This window comes from Pseudophryne corroboree, chromosome 4, assembly GCF_028390025.1.
Source record: "Pseudophryne corroboree isolate aPseCor3 chromosome 4, aPseCor3.hap2, whole genome shotgun sequence".
NCBI lineage: Eukaryota > Metazoa > Chordata > Amphibia > Anura > Myobatrachidae > Pseudophryne > Pseudophryne corroboree.
In genome coordinates, this window is record NC_086447.1 from 12606878 (window position 1) to 12625516 (window position 18639).

Sequence of the window (18639 nt, forward strand, 5' to 3'; positions counted from 1 at the left end):
GATACTATGTGTTATAGTCTCTGGTTTCTAGTAACTGTATCCGTCTCAGCTGCTGCAGCGGTGATGTATCACTTAGATGACACAATGCTAATAAATGTCCTTGCCAAATATCTTTTTCACATTCAAAACTATATATATATATAATATTATTAATGCACTTGTTCCTCAACTCAGCTAATTGAGACTTTCCATACAATTATCTTGTTGTGAACTTAGAACTGTCCAACAATATATATAGTTATATTATAAGGGCACGGTCGTGCCCTTATATTAAGGCTGAATCGAACAAACGGAATTCTCCCATAGGGAACTTCTGAGATGGGGTCATGGTGTTTGAGGGGCTACACCTCAAAACTGGGCAAAATAATAAAAAATGAGGAATTGGGAGTAACCTAAAGTTCCAACTGTCAGTTTTTTTCTGCCACTCCCTCTGTGGCTTTTTGACAACGTTTTCCTATAGAGTGAAGGAGGATTTTTTTGGGAAGGCATAACTCAGGATAGAGGACAAATTAAGACTTGGGGTTTGTTTTATTAGATAGAGTATGTCCCTGTGTAGTGCCTTTTGGGGTTGTGGTTTTTCAGAAAGTTATAGTTTTTTTTTTAATTAAGTAAAATATGCCCCATTTTAAAGATAAGGCTTTTCAATTTGTTGCGCCTGCGCAGTGGCCGCCAGCAGGGGGTGAACATAGATGAGCTTGTCATTGGTGGCATAATGGCTCTAGCAGCCTCACGCGCTGTGTACTGGCAGTTGTGCACAAGGAGAGCACGGGAAGCAGTGTCTCATGCATGACGTCCCCCGCCCGCCCGCCCTGCTGTGTCCGTCCATCCCCCCCCGCCCTCCCTGCTGTGTCCGTCCACCCCCCCGCCCTCCCTGCTGTGTCCTTCCATCCCCCCCCGCCCTCCCTGCTGTGTCCGTCCATCCCCCCCGCCCTCCCTGCTGTGTCCGTCCATCCCTCCCTGCTGTGTCCGTCCATCCCCCCCACCCTCAATGCTGTGTCCGTCCATCCCCCCCCCGCCCTCCCTGCTGTGTCCTTCCATCCCCCCCCACCCTCCCTGCTGTGTCCGTCCATCCCCCCCCCCGCCCTCCCTGCTGTGTCCGTCCATCCGCCCCCCCCCCGCCCTCCCTGCTGTGTCCGTCCATCCCCCCCCGCCCTCCCTCCCTCCCTGCTGTGTCTGTACATCCCTCCCGCCCTCCCTGCCGTGTGTCCGTCCATCTCCCCCCCCGCCCTCCCTGCCGTGTGTCCGTCCATCCCCTCCCCGCCGTGTGTCCGTCCATCCCCTCCCCGCCGTGTGTCCGTCCATCCCTCCCCGCCGTGTGTCCATCCATCCCCCCCGCCCTCCCCGCCGTGTGTCCATCCATCCCCCCTCGCCCTCCCCGCCGTGTGTCCGTCCATCCCCCCCGCCCTGTGTCCGTCCACCCCTCCCCGCCGTGTGTCCGTCCATCCCCCCCGCCGTGTGTCCGTCCATCCCCCCGCCCTGTGTCCGTCCACCCCTCCCCGCCGTGTGTCCGTCCATCCCCCCCGCCTTCCCCGCCGTGTCCGTCCATCCCTCCCCACCGTCCCCAGACGCAGCACCTGACACTCACATGGACCTGACACACACGCACACACTCACACGCAGCACCTGACACACACAGACGCACAGCGCCTGACACACGCAGACATGCAGCGCCTGACGCACACGCAGCGCCTGACGCACACGCAGCGCCTGACGCACACGCAGCGCCTAACGCACACGCAGCACCTGACGCACGCACTCACACGCACCTGACGCACACACTCACACGCACCTGACGCACACTCACACGCACCTGACAACCACACGCAGCACCTGACACACACACGCAGCACCTGACATACACACGCAGCACCTGACGCACACACTGACACGCACCTGACACACACACACGCAGCACCTGACACACACACACACACACACACACACACGCAGCACCTGACACACACACACGCAGCACCTGACACACACACGCAGCACCTGACACACACACGCAGCACCTGACACACGCAGACACGCAGCACCTGACACACGCAGACACGCAGCACCTGACACACGCAGACACGCAGCACTTGACACGCAGCACCTGACACACACACACACGCAGCACCTGACACACACACACACAGACACACAGCACCTGCCATTCAGACATGCAGCGCCTGACACACACACGCAGACATGCAGCGCCTGACACACACACGCAGACATGCAGCACCTGACAGACACACACACACCCACACACACGGACATGCAGCACCTGACACACACACACAAATATGCAGCACTTGACACACCCACACACACGCAGACATGCAGCGCCTGACACACACACGCAGACATGCAGCACCTGACAGACACACACACACCCACACACACAGACATGCAGCACCTGACACACACACACACAAATATGCAGCACTTGACACACCCACACACATACAGACATGCAGCACCTGACACACACACACACAAAGACACGCAGCACCTGACACACACACACACACACACAGACGCGCAGCGCCTGACACACACACACACACAGACGCGCACAACCTGACACACACACACAGACGCGCAGCGCCTGACACACACAGACACACAGCGCCTGACACACGCAGCGCCTGACAGACACGCAGCGCTTGACAGACATGCTGCGCCTGACAGACACGCAGCGCATGACAGACACGCAGCGCCTGACAGACACGCGCACACGCACTCACACGCAGCGCCTGACAGACACGCGCACACGCACTCACACGCAGCACCTGACAGACACGCGCACTCACACGCAGCGCCTGACACACACGCGCACTCACACGCAGCGCCTGACACGCACACACACTCAATGCAGCGCCTGACACGCACACACACTCACACGCAGCGCCTGACACGCACACACACTCACACGCAGCGCCTGACACGCACACTCACACGCAGCGCCTGACACGCACACACACTCACACGCAGCGCCTGACACGCACACACACTCACACGCAGCGCCTGACACGCACACGCACATACTAGTGATGAGTGGGTTCGGTTCGTCGGAATCCGGACCCCCCGAACTTCACCCATTTTACACGAGGCAGGTTCGAACCTTCCCGCCTTGCTCGGCTAACCCAAGTGCGCCCGAACATCATCATCCCGCTGTCGGATTCTCACGAGATTCGGATGTCTGCATTCGTGGAAAGGGGTACCATGTGTAAACATGGAACCCCTTTCAGTCCGTCTGGTCCGGGTGTTCGGTTTGTTGTTTTGCCAAGTACGTGGATTTAATCTGGAACCTGGATCAGGTGAGTATAATTATCTTTTATTTTCAGGTACCCGTGGATTCTACTTGGAGAAGAGGACCGACTGCTTCGTGTCAACATAGGTAAGTATGTGTGTGTCGGCAGGTGTGAAATAAAGTTATACTTTCACGGTGTCTGTGTCCTGTTTTTATTTGGGTATTTTTTTCCAGTAGAACTACAGGTACCAGCGGGCCCGTTTTTCTCCCGCATGCTGGTACTTGTGGTTCTCAAAGTACCAGCTTGCGGGGGAGGCTTGCTGGGCCTTGTAGTACTGCTGGAAAAAACAATATTCTTTCAATTTTCTCAAGGCTACCAGCCTCCCATCCGCAGCCCTTGGATGGGGGGGACAGCCTTGGGCTTCACCCCTGGCCCTTGGGTGGCTGGGGGGGACCCCTTGATTGAAGGGGTCCCCACTCCCCCAGGGTACCCCGGCAAGGGGTGACTAGTTGGATATTTAATGCCACGGCCGCAGGGCACTGTATAAAAGTGATCCCCGGCTGTGACATTATCTGTCCAGCTAGTGGAGCCCGATGCTGGTGTAAAAAATACGGGGGACCACTACTCTTTTTGTCCCCCGTATTTTTTGCACCAGCACCAGGCGCAGAGCCCGGTGCTGGTTTTAAAAATACGGGGGATCCCCTGTCCGTTTTTTCCCCGGATTTTTAGAACCAGGACCGGCTCGAAGAGCCCGAGGCTGGTTATGCTTTGGAGGGGGGACCCCCACGCAATTTTTTTCCCGGGTTTTTTACATTCCATTTAAAAAAAAATAATAATCTTTTAAAAAATATATAAATAATACTTGTGCCTCCAAAAAAGACAAACCAAGTACCTAATCCCTTCTAATATAAATATGCTATTACCAAAAAAAAACACTTTTATTTATTAGATTCCGCCTGCAAAGTGTGGCGGATTGAAAATGACGAATTTACTGTTTAAAAGCACTGTTGTCGAATTTACAAACTTCAATTGAATATACTTTTGTCGAATTGCCGCATTTGTACCATTGCAGAAAAGTCGAATTTGTCAAATGTCGAATTTTAAAAAGTCGAATTTTGAAAGCCTGTAAGAATAGGCCCCGCCCCCTTCTCCACATCAGCCGTCCCCTTCTACCCCTGTACCTTGCTCTCTCCTGTCTGTGCTCTCTCCCGTCTGTAGGACTAGGCCCCGCCCCCTTCTTACCCTCCAGTGACTGCTCTCTCCTGACAAGTGGACCAGGCCTGCCCCCTACACGCTGCGCACAGGCACTCCCTAATGTCCAGCACCGCTGCACGCCACGCTTGCTGTAGCACAGTGATCGCTGAGTGTGTGATCGGTGGAGCCTAGCCTGCAGCTCATTTCCGTACCTCCCACCACCGATGCGCCCGCCCCCCCTCTGCCTGCTGCTAATACTATGCTGAGTGCATTCGTCGGCGGCCTCACTGGGGGGACTGGCGTCACCTTGCAATGTGACGTGGTGATGTCCGCCCATGCTCTCCTCCCGCCCACCTGTGCTTTCCTCCCGCTGCGGTCTCTCAGTCCTAGTGTGCCGCGGCCGCCACACCACTGGGGACTAGGAGCCGCCGGCAGACACATTCTGCTGAGACTTACTTGTCAGTGCGGGTTCCGGACGGCAGGCGGCGGGTGGGAGGGCAGACGGGGAGCTGGTGTCACAAGGAGTGTGTGGGTAACTAATTCACAATACTTCCGCTCAACGTGGCACTGCTGGTCCTTCATCTCCCATGTCTCTTCACCAGGTGGCGGGCGGCCCGGAAATTAAGTGATGTGTTGTGCAGCAGTCAGTGTGAAGTGACTGTGAGTAACACTGGTGGTGCTGATGATGCTGCTGCAGAATCGGGAAGCAATTAATTCATAAATATAATGTACTCTATCAGTGTATTATACATACATAAACATGTACATACGTGTATTTGTGTATACATGTATATATATGAGTGTGTGTGTGTGTGTATGTGTGTATATATATATTGGGGTTTGTTTTATTAGATAGAGCATGTCCCAGTGAAGTGCCTTTTGGGGTTGTGGTTTTTCAGAAAGTTACAGGTTTTTTTTAATTAAGAGAAATATGCCCCATTATAGAGATCGGGCATTTCAATTTGTTGCGCCTGCGCAGTGGCCGCCAGCAGGGGGTGTACTAGAGGGCCTTCACTTGAGAGCCACAATATGGCCGCCTTCTCCCCGGTTATTCTGTAAATAGGAAAATAACCTCACAGGTTCACATAGGGCAGAGTTGCCACTACTAGTGCAGGGCTGTAACGTACAGTACTAAGGAAAAGCCACATACTAAAGCGGCACGGTGACCTCACCCCTCTCAGAGACACCAGGGCGCAGCACACTGTACGGGGTACACTTGGTACACACACCTGTTAGCTCAGGGCAGCACTATAGGACCCTCCTGTAATGCTGTGCTGGCGGCGTGTAGTGATCAGGGCACTGGGAGACTGGCTGGCTGGTCTCCGTCTCTGCTGCCTATAGAACTTCCACCTCTGTTATATATCAGGGCTGCTCTCCTGTGTGTTCTCTTCCTCTCCTACCTCACACTGGAACTGGCCGCCCTGAGAATGAGAGGGCAGCGGCTGACATCAGAGAGGGTGCAGCAATCTGTGTGGGCAGAGCCGCTCACAGCAAGGTGTCCTTATGCTGTGCCCCGTGTAATCACTGTGATCCATACAGACTCTCAACCTGGTATGCTCTCTATTTATTATTTATTTTTGTACACTGCAAAATGCTCAAGGGAAGGGAGCAGGCACCCCCCACCCCACCGCCACTACTCCTCCGCCAGCATCACTGCCGAGCCGGTCAGTGTTCCGGTGGCAATGAGCAGTAGGCAGCCACCAGCAACAACAGCCAGGAAGCTGTTACTCCTGGCAGCAGTAGCGTCAAGCAGCAATTCAGCCAGCGGCACGATGATCCGGGAGACAGTGGCAGCACAGGGAAGCAGTACCCCCTCCAATCGCAGCACCAACCTGGAGACTGAGGCAGCAACCCACCCCCAGCAGCAGCACCACCCTGATGATAGGTAAGATGCATTTTGGTGTCACAAGAAGGTGGCCGGAGTAGTGGCTGGCTGTGGTCACACCCCGGGCAAAAGTGATAGTGATTTCAGTGTTCCCTTGCGCGGGGATTGGATGTGTAGATGTATGGAGGCTATGTTTGTATAGATGTGAGCGGCAGTGTGCGGATGTATGAGAGCGGCAAAGTACGGCTGTATGAGTGCGATGGTGTGCGGCTGTAAGAGTGCGATGGTGTGCGGCTGTAAGAGTGCGATGGTGTGCGGCTGTAAGAGTGCGATGGTGTGCGGCTGTAAGAGTGCGATGGTGTGCGGCTGTAAGAGTGCGGCAGTGTGCGGATGTATGAGAGCGGGGTTGTACGGATGTATGAGAGCGGCAGTGTATGGATGTATGAGAGCAGCAGTGTACAGTTGTGTGAGAGCGGCAGTGTGCGGATGTATGAGAGCGGCAGTGTATGGATGGCAGCGTCATAGGAAGGGATGTCGGAATGCTGTTATAGGGTTCCTAATACAAAATGGAATCCGTATAGTGGGCGGGGCTGGCACCATGGCACCACGTTGGGCTTGATGGGCAGGTAGTGCGGCAAGCACACCCAAATTGGCGTCTGACGTCGCCCGCAGTCCACACTGTTGTGAGGAGTCAGAGTTAATTATGACTGTGTAGTGCACTCACAGAGGACCTACCGCCCGTCCCCTCCTCGCATCTGAGCAGCAGGTCAGGCTCTTATTTTCTTTTTAATCAGGAGAGGCCGAGTGAACTGTGAGCAGGGGGGCAGAGCTACATGGGACCCAGAGGGGCTGCTGTGCTGTCAGAGAGGAAGAGAGAGATGAAGCTACTGCAGATCCACAGCTGATTGTGAGGTGCCGGGTTGAAGGGTGATGTGATCACCCTTCTCCCTCGCTGCCGCTGGGGACCGCATCTAGGCTTCCTCCATCGAGGGCACGCGGCGCAGCAGTGGGCAGCGTGTAATGAGTTTGTCTGACTCATTATACTGCTGCCTGTTGTGGACACCTCCGTCCGTACGGACTGGTGTACATGCCCAGCACAGAGGTGACAGTGTTGGTGGAAGTGCTGCCCGGCTCTGACCCTGCAGGCCTCCCTGATCTGGCTGCGAAACCCCTTCCGGTCCCCTCCATAGGCTTCTGCCTGGCCAGCACTGAGGTACTAGGGGTAGCCCAGCTGCGGGAAGGGTATGTCTCTGGCTTTCTCTCCGGCAGGGGAAGGTGACCGCGGCGGAGGAAGCGTTGCCCACCTCAGACACTGCAGGCCTCCCCGATCCAGCTGCGGCCACAGCTGATGCTGCCAGAACCCCCTGCTGGTCTCCTTTGTTGACTGCCGCATGGCCAGTGCTGAAGTACTGGGGGTAAGCCAGCTACGTCTCTGCCTCGGGCTCTCTCTCTGGCTGGGGAAGGAAGGGCTGGTTCTCTGGCACAACAGGGAGGGCTGGGCTGCAGGAACACAGCACTGGAAGAAACAGGAGGCCGAACTCATGACCAAAAAGTGAGCAGTGCAGTGATCAGCCCCCTGGTCTTTCCCTCTCTCTGAGTGCAGAGCTGTATTCTACAGAGAGAGCTGGGATGGGAAAAAGGGGAACGGCACTTGACATACACATACACGCGCAACACCTGACACACACATATACACGTGCGGCACCTGACACACACATACACGCGCAACACCTGACACACACACACACACATACACGCGCAACACCTGACACACACACGTAGCATCAGACACAATAAAATAAACATGCAGCACCTGACACATACATATACACGCACACCATCAGACACACACATACACATGCAGCACCTTACTCACACACACATAGACACGTGCAGCACCTGACGCACACACATACACGCGCAACACCTGACACACACACATACACGTGCGGCACCTGACATACACATATCCACGCAACACCTGACACACACACACATACACGTGCGGCACCTGACACACACATACACGCGCAACACCTGACACACACACACATATACACCCGCAACACCTGACACACATACACGTGCGGCTGCTGACGCATACACACGCACCATCAGACACACTCGTTTATATACGCAGCACCTGACACACACATACACACACACACACACACACACAGGAGCTGATACACAGGCAGCACCTGACACCACGCACTCACACGTACAAGCAATGCATTTCACGCCTACCTCCAGCCTCAGTCACAGTCTGCTGCCGCCTACCCCCCTCCCTGCATCAGCTGCAAAGGCAGCAAAATATTTTGACCAAAGTCTAAAGGCCCATACACATTAAACGATGTCGCTCTGTGAGCGACATCGTGTAATGTTTTCCCCTCACGGGCCGGCCGGCCGGCGGCCGACTGTACACACTGAGCGATATGACCGCTCAGTGACGTCATGCCCCCGCCAGCCCTGCATGAAGGTCGTGGACGACAGTCCACATCCTTCATGCATGACCTACCGACAGCGACGATTGTTGCCGACCCGCGGGGCCGCGCATCGTTCGTCGCTGGCGGCATACACACTTAACGATAAAACGAGCGACGTCGCTCAAGGAGGGGGAAAATGAGCGACGTTGCTCATTAAATCGTTAAGTGTGTATTGACCTTAAACAATTCGGTTTGGTTAATAAAATAATTTTGCACAGAACAGTGATGTTATACGAACATTTTCATTAAACATTTAAAAAAATCAAATGTTTATTCTTACAGTGAAATTTTACATTTCTGAATAACATTTTTTTTTTTTAAAAAAGCGATGAAATTCCATAGACAAAAAACCTTACGGTTTCACATGTCCCATTAAGGCTTCTTAGACATGATCGAAATTTCAGAAACCTGTTGTAACTCTTCCACTCAAACTCCAAAAAGCAATGAAATTCCGATCATTAAGGCTGATGCCTTAATGGACGTGTTCCTTGTGCAATACAGATATGGTATGCCATCACAGCCTGTGGGTAAGTGCAGATTCAGCACTCTCACAGAGTGAGATTGCTGTCACTCACACAATGGTGGAGCTGCTAATTCACAGATTTGTGTGCTCATTGGAATACACACATGCAGTCTATGCAACTGAAGGTCTGAGCGGAAGACAAAACTGCTCAGATGAGGTAAGAGTGTTGTTGATTGGAGGGAGGAGAGCGGTGTGGATGGGGGAACAGAAGTGTGTGGATAGAGTTGAACACTAAGCAGCACTGATGGGGGGGACAAAGAAACACAGAGGGTAATTCAGACCGCAGCAGCAGCAATCGCAGTCTGTATTAGTTTGTTAGGTGCGCACGTGCAATGGCCGCACTGCGCGTGCATACCCCAGGAGCCCAGTGAGATGCTATCAGCATCTCACTGGCTGCGATCACCCTGCCTGATTGATAGGCAGAGGTGGTTGCGGGGAAGGAGGGGGGCGTGCAAACAGCGTTAGCATGCCATTGGCAGGGCATGGTCTGCACAACGGAGGCGTTTCCGGACCACTGGGGGGTGGGCTGTAGCGGTTATCCCCCTGCCAAGAGCGTATGATCAACGAAATTTACCTTCAGGATGTCAGCTACATGAATGGGGTAAGACTGGTGTGGATAGGGGTAGATTAAGCAGCAAGTATGGGAAGGGAGACAGAGCGGTGCAGATGGGTTGAAAACACTGGCATGGATGCGTAGAAAACTGGTGCAGATGGGTGAGAAGATAGTGTGCCATGTACTGAAGTAGGCAGAGTGACGTTGAAGAAGGAAACACTGAGCAGCACAGAGAGAAGGAAACGGTGGTACAGACAAGGCACAGGTGGGGAAAGACAGATGGTACAGATAAGTTAGTACAGACTAGCACAGATGGGAGAACACAGCAGTAGGGATTGGGGAAGACAGGGCAGCATGGGGGTGTATAGGGGAAGTAAGTGTAGATGCATAGACCGTAGATAGGGTATTATAGTTTTAGCAATTAACCAAGATGTTTGAGGGAGCTAAATGTGTATTCTAAATGAGATGGATGTATGGAGTTAGAAGGATGTTGTAACAAGGTGGGATTGTTGTGGTGACTGAATGGGATGGTTGTGAGGACTGTGTGGGATGGGAGCACCACATAACTGCTCAGACCTTCAGTTGCATAGACTGCATGTGTGTATTCCAATGAGCACACAAATCTGTGAATTAGCAGCTCCACCATTGTGTGAGTGACAGAAATCTCACTCTGTGAGAGTGCTGAATCTGCACTTACCCACAGGCTGTGATGGCATACCATATCTGTATTGCGCAAGGAACACGTCCATTAAGGCTTCAGCCTTAATGATCGGAATTTCATTGCTTTCTGGAGTTTGAGTGGAAGAGTTACAACTGGTTTCTGAAATTTCGATCATGTCTAAGAAGCCTTAATGGGACATGTGAAACTGTAAGGTTTTTTGTCTATGGAATATATATATATTCATATAGTTCTCCCTGTCATATATAAGTGTTCCTTTGAGGCAGCAACTGTTCATCCTCTACATATACCAGGGTGACATAGTTAATCTCCTGGCTAGTCTATTAACGCCTTATGGCAGTATATTAAATTAGTACCAAGGGCTGGCTGCGTTTAGTTCAATATTTAAGTCAGCCACCCTATACAGCAAGTAGATGTGGGAGGCAATCTGTTTTCTAGTACAAAAGCCAGTGAGGTGTAGCTGTGTGCTGATTTGCATAATCTCACTTACAGATTGTTGTATCTCAGCTGCCTTCTCCCCCGACTCCTCCCTCGGGACGGATGGTCTCTGCTGGACTGACCCCTTTATGCAGGCGGCGAATCAGGAGAGGGCAATGTTAGCTTCCTCTCAGCCGCTGGGGAAGCACTTCCCTCAGTCCTTCTGTCTCTTCACACTGCCTCCTCCACCGGATAACCGTCCCTTCTCCCGTTGAGCCTCATCCAGGTACTTAGGTATAGGAAGGGCTGGGGGATCTAGGCTCATCACCTCTGCTTACCGTCGCTGCCCTGTATTGGCCGTACTACTTGGTCTCCAAGCGCTACCGCACAGCTCTTACGGCAGTACTGACGACCCAAGTGCACACACTAACAGGGGGAACCGCATTCTAACCCACCGCCGGCGGGGAGCTCTATTTATTCTCCCCAGACTCCGGCTCGTGCGGCTCCCTTCCCGCCAGAGCCGCGCGCTGTCCCATCACCGCCGCCAATCAGCTATCTTTCCCCAGGCTCGCGGTCAGCTTTGTACCCCCCCCGCTTGGGGACCTGCTCTTCCCGCCCTGCAGTGTATTACTCCAGCAGCGCGCGGACCATCCAATGACCCAAGCTGTAAATCCTTTTCTACCCTGCAGGCTATCGCTGGCCCACCAGGTCTATACTATCCCCCAAGCATTACCACATGGCAAACTATATTGCCAAACCCACACATTATATCAATTGGAATATACATGTACAATTAGTAAATAAAGTACAGATATTTATCCCTTCACAATTCATCTATATATATATATATATATATATATATATATATATATATATATACTTATTTTCTTATATAGATTTATTATTACAGTATCCACATATATTTATTATAAAATTCCCTTAACACAATATATATATATTCATCAAACATTTATTATATTATTAATAAATATTAAATTATTGCTAAACTATCAGTAATAACTATTAATCAGGTTACACTCTCCCCCTGGTGATCTGTAAATTTATCCATCCCAATCAATCAGATCACCAATTATCTTCCTCCTTTCAATACCCAAAGTAGGGCCAGGTAAGTACTATATTTGGGTGAATTATTTGAGGTAAATATGCAGGTTTACCTAATTCCGGATAGGTTAATATTAAAGGAGGTCTTCGTTCCCTGAATGTCCTATAACTAGGCAATTTATCCTCACCAGCATCTAATATCCTGGATTCACTACCAGAATCCATGCTTGGGTTAACCTCAGTGTTACCTATACTCCCTTCTGATAGAAGTCCCCACTGAGATTCTGACCCACCTTCCTCGTTATGGGTATTAGTGGATATATTACCGTCCTTTTCCAGAGATCTGTTATCAAACATCCCAGGTGTGTTACAATCAGATAACAAGGGAATAGAGTTATCATTACTGTTATCATAATAAAAATATCCTGGGCCTGGTTCCCTGTCCTCAGCATCCCCATTATATCCTGCTGTAATGTCTGGAGATTGGCATTGACCTGGAGAAGATCTTAACCTATTACTATCTTTCCGACTACATCTTAAGGGTGGTTCATTTTCAATATAGTCAGGGAGACGAAGATTTTGTGAGATGGGCAAAAGATGCTGTCGGTGGTATGTAAGAACTGTTCCCTCCACCGACTCTGACCTTAGTTTATAAACTGGTATGTTAGGTAATTTTTCAATTAACACATATGGATCGGGTTTCCATCGATAAGCTAATTTTTGTCGGTGGGGGTGTCCTAATTTCTGCACTAGAACTCGATCTCCTATTTTTAATACATTTTCTTTCACTCTCATGTCATATCTTTTCTTATTTGCTATACCAGTTTTCCTAGCCTTTTCCTGAGCTAGCTCATGAGCATATTTTAGCTCTTTCCGTAAATTATTAATATATTGAGAATGAGTTTGTCCCATTGCATCTCTGGATGGAAGTCCTAAAGAGACATCTATGGGCAGTCGGGCTTCACGCCCAAACATCAGCTCATATGGGGAGTACCCAGTAGATTCATTCTTAGTGCAATTATAGGCATGCACCAGATGGCATATCCTTCTATTCCATTTTCTTTTGCACATGGGTCCCAAAGTGCCCATCATATCAAGCAAAGTACGATTAAAACGTTCTGGCTGATAATTTCCCTGCGGATGGTAAGGAGTAGTTCGGGATTTCTTAATCCCGCAACACAGACAAAGCTCCTTAATAATTTTTCCCTCAAAATCCCGCCCCTGGTCGGAGTGCAATCGGGCCGGTAAACCATAATGAACAAAGCACCGCTCCCATAGAGTTTTGGCTACTGTAACAGCTCTTTAATCAGAAGTAACATAAGCCTGGGCATAACGGGTGAAGTGATCCGTTACTACAAGTATGTAACATTTCTTTCCTGGTGAAGTTTCCAAGGACAAATAATCAATGCATACCAGATCCATGGGACCACTGCTCTGAAGATTAATAAGAGAAGCGGACTTAGTGGGGAGAGTTTTCCTCAAAACACAACTACCACAGGTCTTACAATAGTTCTCAATATCCTTCTCCAATAATGGCCAGTAAAATCGGTCAGTTATCAGCCCCGATGTCTTTTCTATCCCAAAATGGCCGTGCTGATCATGTAATGCATTCAAAATAGTTTCTCTATAACACTGTGGAGTAACTAATTGTAATTTGAACTTCCCTTTGAATTTAAATAATTTACGATACATTACTCCATTCCTCAGAGTCAATTGCTTAATTTGCCACATCAGTAACTTAGATGCATGTGTCAGAGAACTAACATCATCACATTCAGCCCAACCAGACTCAAGATAGCGTATGACAATGGAGATATCAGGGTCATTCCGTTGATCAATGCGGATTTGGTCTTGATTTATTTGTTTCAAACCCCCTAATTCTGATTGGCTTAACCAGCAATAGGCCAGAGGTAAAGCCTTGTCGGTAGCTCCAAGGGCACTAATACATTCCCTACTTTCTGCAAGTACACATGAGATGCTAAAGCATAGTCCCTTAATGGTATTTGCAGGAACTTCAATCCACTCAGATCTATCTATTTCTTTATCAATTCTAGATAATCTAGACAAAGAATCTGCATCTATGTTATTAATGCCTGGGCGATATTTAATCTTGAAATCATAAATGGACAAGGCAGCTAACCACCTGTGCCCGGTGGCATCTAATTTTGCAGTGGTAAGCACATAGGTCAAAGGGTTATTGTCAGTGAACACCTCAAAACTCGCTCCATACAGGTATTCATAAAACCTATCAGCCACAGCCCATTTTAGAGCAAGGAATTCTAATTTATGTACAGGATATCTCCTTTCACTATTGGACAATCCTCGACTGATATAAGATACAGGTCGCAATTTTCCGTCATGAGTTTGATACAACACGGCACCCAGACCATCAAAAGACGCATCCACATGTAATGTATATGACAGACTGGGGTCCACATAGGCCAATACAGGAGCATTGGTAAGACTCCATTTTAATTTGATGAAGGCTTCTTCACAAGCCTGGGTCCATCTATCCCCGAACTCTTCATATGGTTTGAAATATTTCTTGTTACAGGATGTGGCAGTTGTAGTTTTACCAACTGGCGGATACCCCTTGGTCAGATCAGTGAGAGGGCGACATATTACGGAGTAATAGGGCACAAAGTGGCGATAGTAACCACAAAACCCGAGGAAAGATCTTAATTCCTTTAATTTAGTGGGTCTGGGCCACTCATTCACTGCTTCAACTTTTGTTGGATCAGTAGAAATGCCCTGTCGACTTACTACATGTCCCAAATAGGTAACAGAGGGCAGGCAGAACTTGCATTTGTCCAAAGAGAGTTTATAACCTTTCTTCAATAATCTATCAAGTACTCGGAGCAGACGGTGGTTATGTTCCTGCAGAGAGGACCCAAAAACAATAATATCATCGAGATAAACTAATACCTCACGATAATTCATATCACCCACCGTCTGCTCCATGGTCCTCTGAAACGTTGCCGGGGCACCCTTGATTCCCTGGGGCATCTTCAAAAATTCAAAGAAACCCAAAGGGCAAATAAAAGCAGTCTTCTCTCTATCATGATGACTCATAGGTATTTGGTAATACCCACTCCGTAGATCCAACACAGTAAACCACTGACTCCCCTGCAAACAGTCCAATGCCTCCTCTATCCTAGGAACAGTGTATTGATCAGGCACAGTACGTTGGTTAAGTGTGCGATAGTCAATACACATTCTAATTTTGCCATTCTTTTTACGAGCCACCACAATGGGAGAGGCATATGGACTTTCAGAGTGTTGAATAACCTCTGTTTCCAAAAGAGTCTGAAGATGCTGTCTGACATCATCGAAATCTGCAGGAGCAAGTCTGCGTGACCTCTCCCTGAAAGGAGTCTCATCAGTCAGCTTTGTACAGTGTTCCACACCTTTTGCTTTTCCCAAATCCCATTCCCCAAGAGAAAAGACATGCTTTCGTTCCAGCAATTCCTCACATAAAATATTTCTTTCTAGCAGCCCAATGTCACTCCCCTGGAAACATGGATGTAAGTCTTCAAGGGACATACCCTGAGTAAGAGAGGAATTTCGGTGCTCAGACTCCCCGCTCCTGTACTCCTCATAGCCAGTCGCCATTGTAAAAGCAGTCGCTTCCCTACACATTTTTAAACACCAATCACTGAGGACCCTAAATAAGTGAGCATTAGTCCCAATGATCACTGGCATTGTAGTTTTATCACCTGGTGATTCTGGGCATACCAGAGCAATTAGAGGTAATGACTCTGATACACCCATATACCCTTCCGGAAACTCTATGTTAATTACCACATAACCTAAATATGGGTATTTCTGTTCACTTAATCCCCAAATTACTAGTCCTTCCAGGGGCAGGATAGGGACAACAGATAAATAATGTCTGTACCAATGCTCAAATATAATGGACACCTGAGACCCACTGTCCAGCAACACAGGGCAGGGATGTCCATTCAATTTAACAACCACACGTGGAGCAGGTCCTACCATACCATCCGGAATAGAACTACTCCACTGGGTACTCCCCATTGAATCTATGTCTAATTTCTGGGAGATGGCGAGGGGCCCGCCAATCTCCCTCCATCGTTTCCCTGATGAGACGTATTTGACTGAACATTAGTTCCCATTTCATTTATTCCCCAGTCTATAGAACATTCCATTGCTCTATGTCCTAATTGTCCACAGCGAAAACAGCCTCTGTTTATAAAATTTCCACCTCTCCTAAAATGTATCTACTACTATTAAACCCCCTAGTGGAATTACTGGAAGTAATGCTGGAGGGTTCCAACCTTTTATTTAGTGCCAGAATAAGCTGGTCTATTTTCTTATTTTGTTCCACTACCAGGGTAACTAACTTGTCTTCTTTTAACCCTTGTGCCTCAGGGGAGGGTAACACTATTTTGACAGATTTGGTATGAGTCTTTTCCCTATTAGATATTAAAGCTTCTTCCTGTGTAATTTCCTTAATTAGATCGTTAAGGGTGGGACTTCCTAATAATAAAGTTGTACAACGCAACCGCTGAGCTACAGGGTCAGTTGTTAATGCTCCCCTAATCAATTGTTTCAAGCGGCTACTATCCACTTCCGCAGGAGCTAACCCTCCTTTATCTACGATTTTATGAATTAATTTATCAAGTCTATACACATACTGTGACAACTTCTCCCCTGTCTCCTGATATGTATGATGGAATCTTGCAACCAAATCACCTACGTCCTCCAATGTCCCATATGTGTATTCTAAGGCCTGAAAGTTGTCAGCCACAGCAGCCCCAGGATTACTTTTTCTGGTGGCTTGAATAATTCCCATAGCGGGTCCCCGTAAGCTCTCTACTATCCTTTGTTTCTTTATATGATCGGGGCAATGACATTCCTCCGACTGCTGTATGGCTGCCTCCCTCCACACCTCAGAGGGTTCCTCGCCAATAGGCACAGGAATTATTCCTGAAAAAAGCCTCAATCGCCTATAGCTACCCTCATAGTGCCACCGTTCCAATTGATGTACTACTTTATCAGCTATAACCTCTAACTGGTTACCTAATTTTTCTTCAATGCCCTGTGTTTGACTCCCTTCTCCCAGAGTCGCGGAGGGATCTCCACTGGCCGGAGTAGACATGTCACCCACAATTAATGGTTCAGCAGCCCTTTCACTTCCATCCTTTTCAGGCCATATAATTATCCACCGGCGTTCTGGGTTAGATCTCACAGCCACCACTTTAGGAAGCAACTCAGACTCTAAATCATGACTGGTAGTTATTAATACAGCGCACATCTCTCCACTTTCCCTGAATTGTTTATCAATAATCCTTGGTTGCTTCACCCCGAACAGAAACAACATCTCTGTCATAATTGTACCATCAGTGGTGTCTGTGAGATCCCCCATCAATACAAAACTCCTTTCAGGAGTTATTCCCTTCCTTATACACCAGTCAAACACTTCACTCCTGGTATAATGTGGCATTCTGGCTACTGTGCTCACTTGCCCCTGAGTATCCTACAAAATGATCTCACGCGGTGCCTCCAAATGTAACCCTCCCCCTGCCGGTACAGGGATATATCACCTAATAACCGGTCAGTCAATACTTGTGCCTCCACCCAGGAGTAATTATTTAGGCTTTCTTGGGTAAGCCTTTTCCTAACAATGGGAATTTAGGTGTATGTCTGTCTGCCTCCTATACATATGCGCATATTTTACAATATTATATTATACCTGTTCTTCTCTTTGTTTCTTCAGGATCTTCGGAAAGAAGTTCATCACACAGCAGATGGTAAGTATAAGTAGTGATGTTTATTACCCCTACGCTATCTAAAGATTAAAGGCAAAACAAACATTCTGGCAAACACAATAACATGTAACACCATTGTCAATCCCATTCCTATATCACCCTTTACGCCCTATACACGTTATCTTGCATGCAATACAAAAAAATATTGTAATGTTACTGTTGGAGTGACCCGGGTACTCAGAAAAATAAGTGCAAAGTCTGGGCCCGTAATTCAGTGTACACTGACCAATACCTTGCTTGGCATCCAATTTAAAATGTGCGGCACGCCTCTAGTTTTCCCTGTATAGCAGAATATACTTTACTCTGTGCATCATGCTGACAGTCACCCTCTCTGGTATTTAATCATAGACTGATGGGTTTGTGCAGTATTATGTTCATCTCATTAAAAGGAAACAGGCATTGTCTGTAATTCAGTCTGCAATAGATATCCTAGACTCTGTAACAATTGTATCCTTTCTTGCTGTGATACTATGTGTTATAGTCTCTGGTTTCTAGTAACTGTATCCGTCTCAGCTGCTGCAGCGGTGATGTATCACTTAGATGACACAATGCTAATAAATGTCCTTGCCAAATATCTTTTTCACATTCAAAACTATATATATATATAATATTATTAATGCACTTGTTCCTCAACTCAGCTAATTGAGACTTTCCATACAATTATCTTGTTGTGAACTTAGAACTGTCCAACAATATATATAGATATATATATATGCAGAAGTTGAGTCGGCACTCACGTACTGTCAAACAAAGCTGCTCCGGTGCCCTCCCTGAGCCTGCTGGACCCTCGTATATTGCGTGTGCGGGCGGCACTCGTGAGACTTTTGACGGGCGAATAAAGAGACGAACAGCGTCTGCGTGTC

General features: G+C 48.7%; 1 protein-coding gene across 1 annotated transcript in view; it reads left to right on the forward strand.

Annotated features, from left to right (window-relative positions):
• The window catches only part of LOC134910693 (fucolectin-like), a 104338-nt gene that overhangs the window by 49733 nt on the left and 35966 nt on the right, over window positions 1-18639 (forward strand). Inside the window, exon 3 of the mRNA XM_063919016.1 lies at window positions 17725-17758. Coding sequence (XP_063775086.1) covers window positions 17725-17758 — 34 coding nt within the window. The remainder of the gene's footprint in view (window positions 1-17724; window positions 17759-18639) is intronic.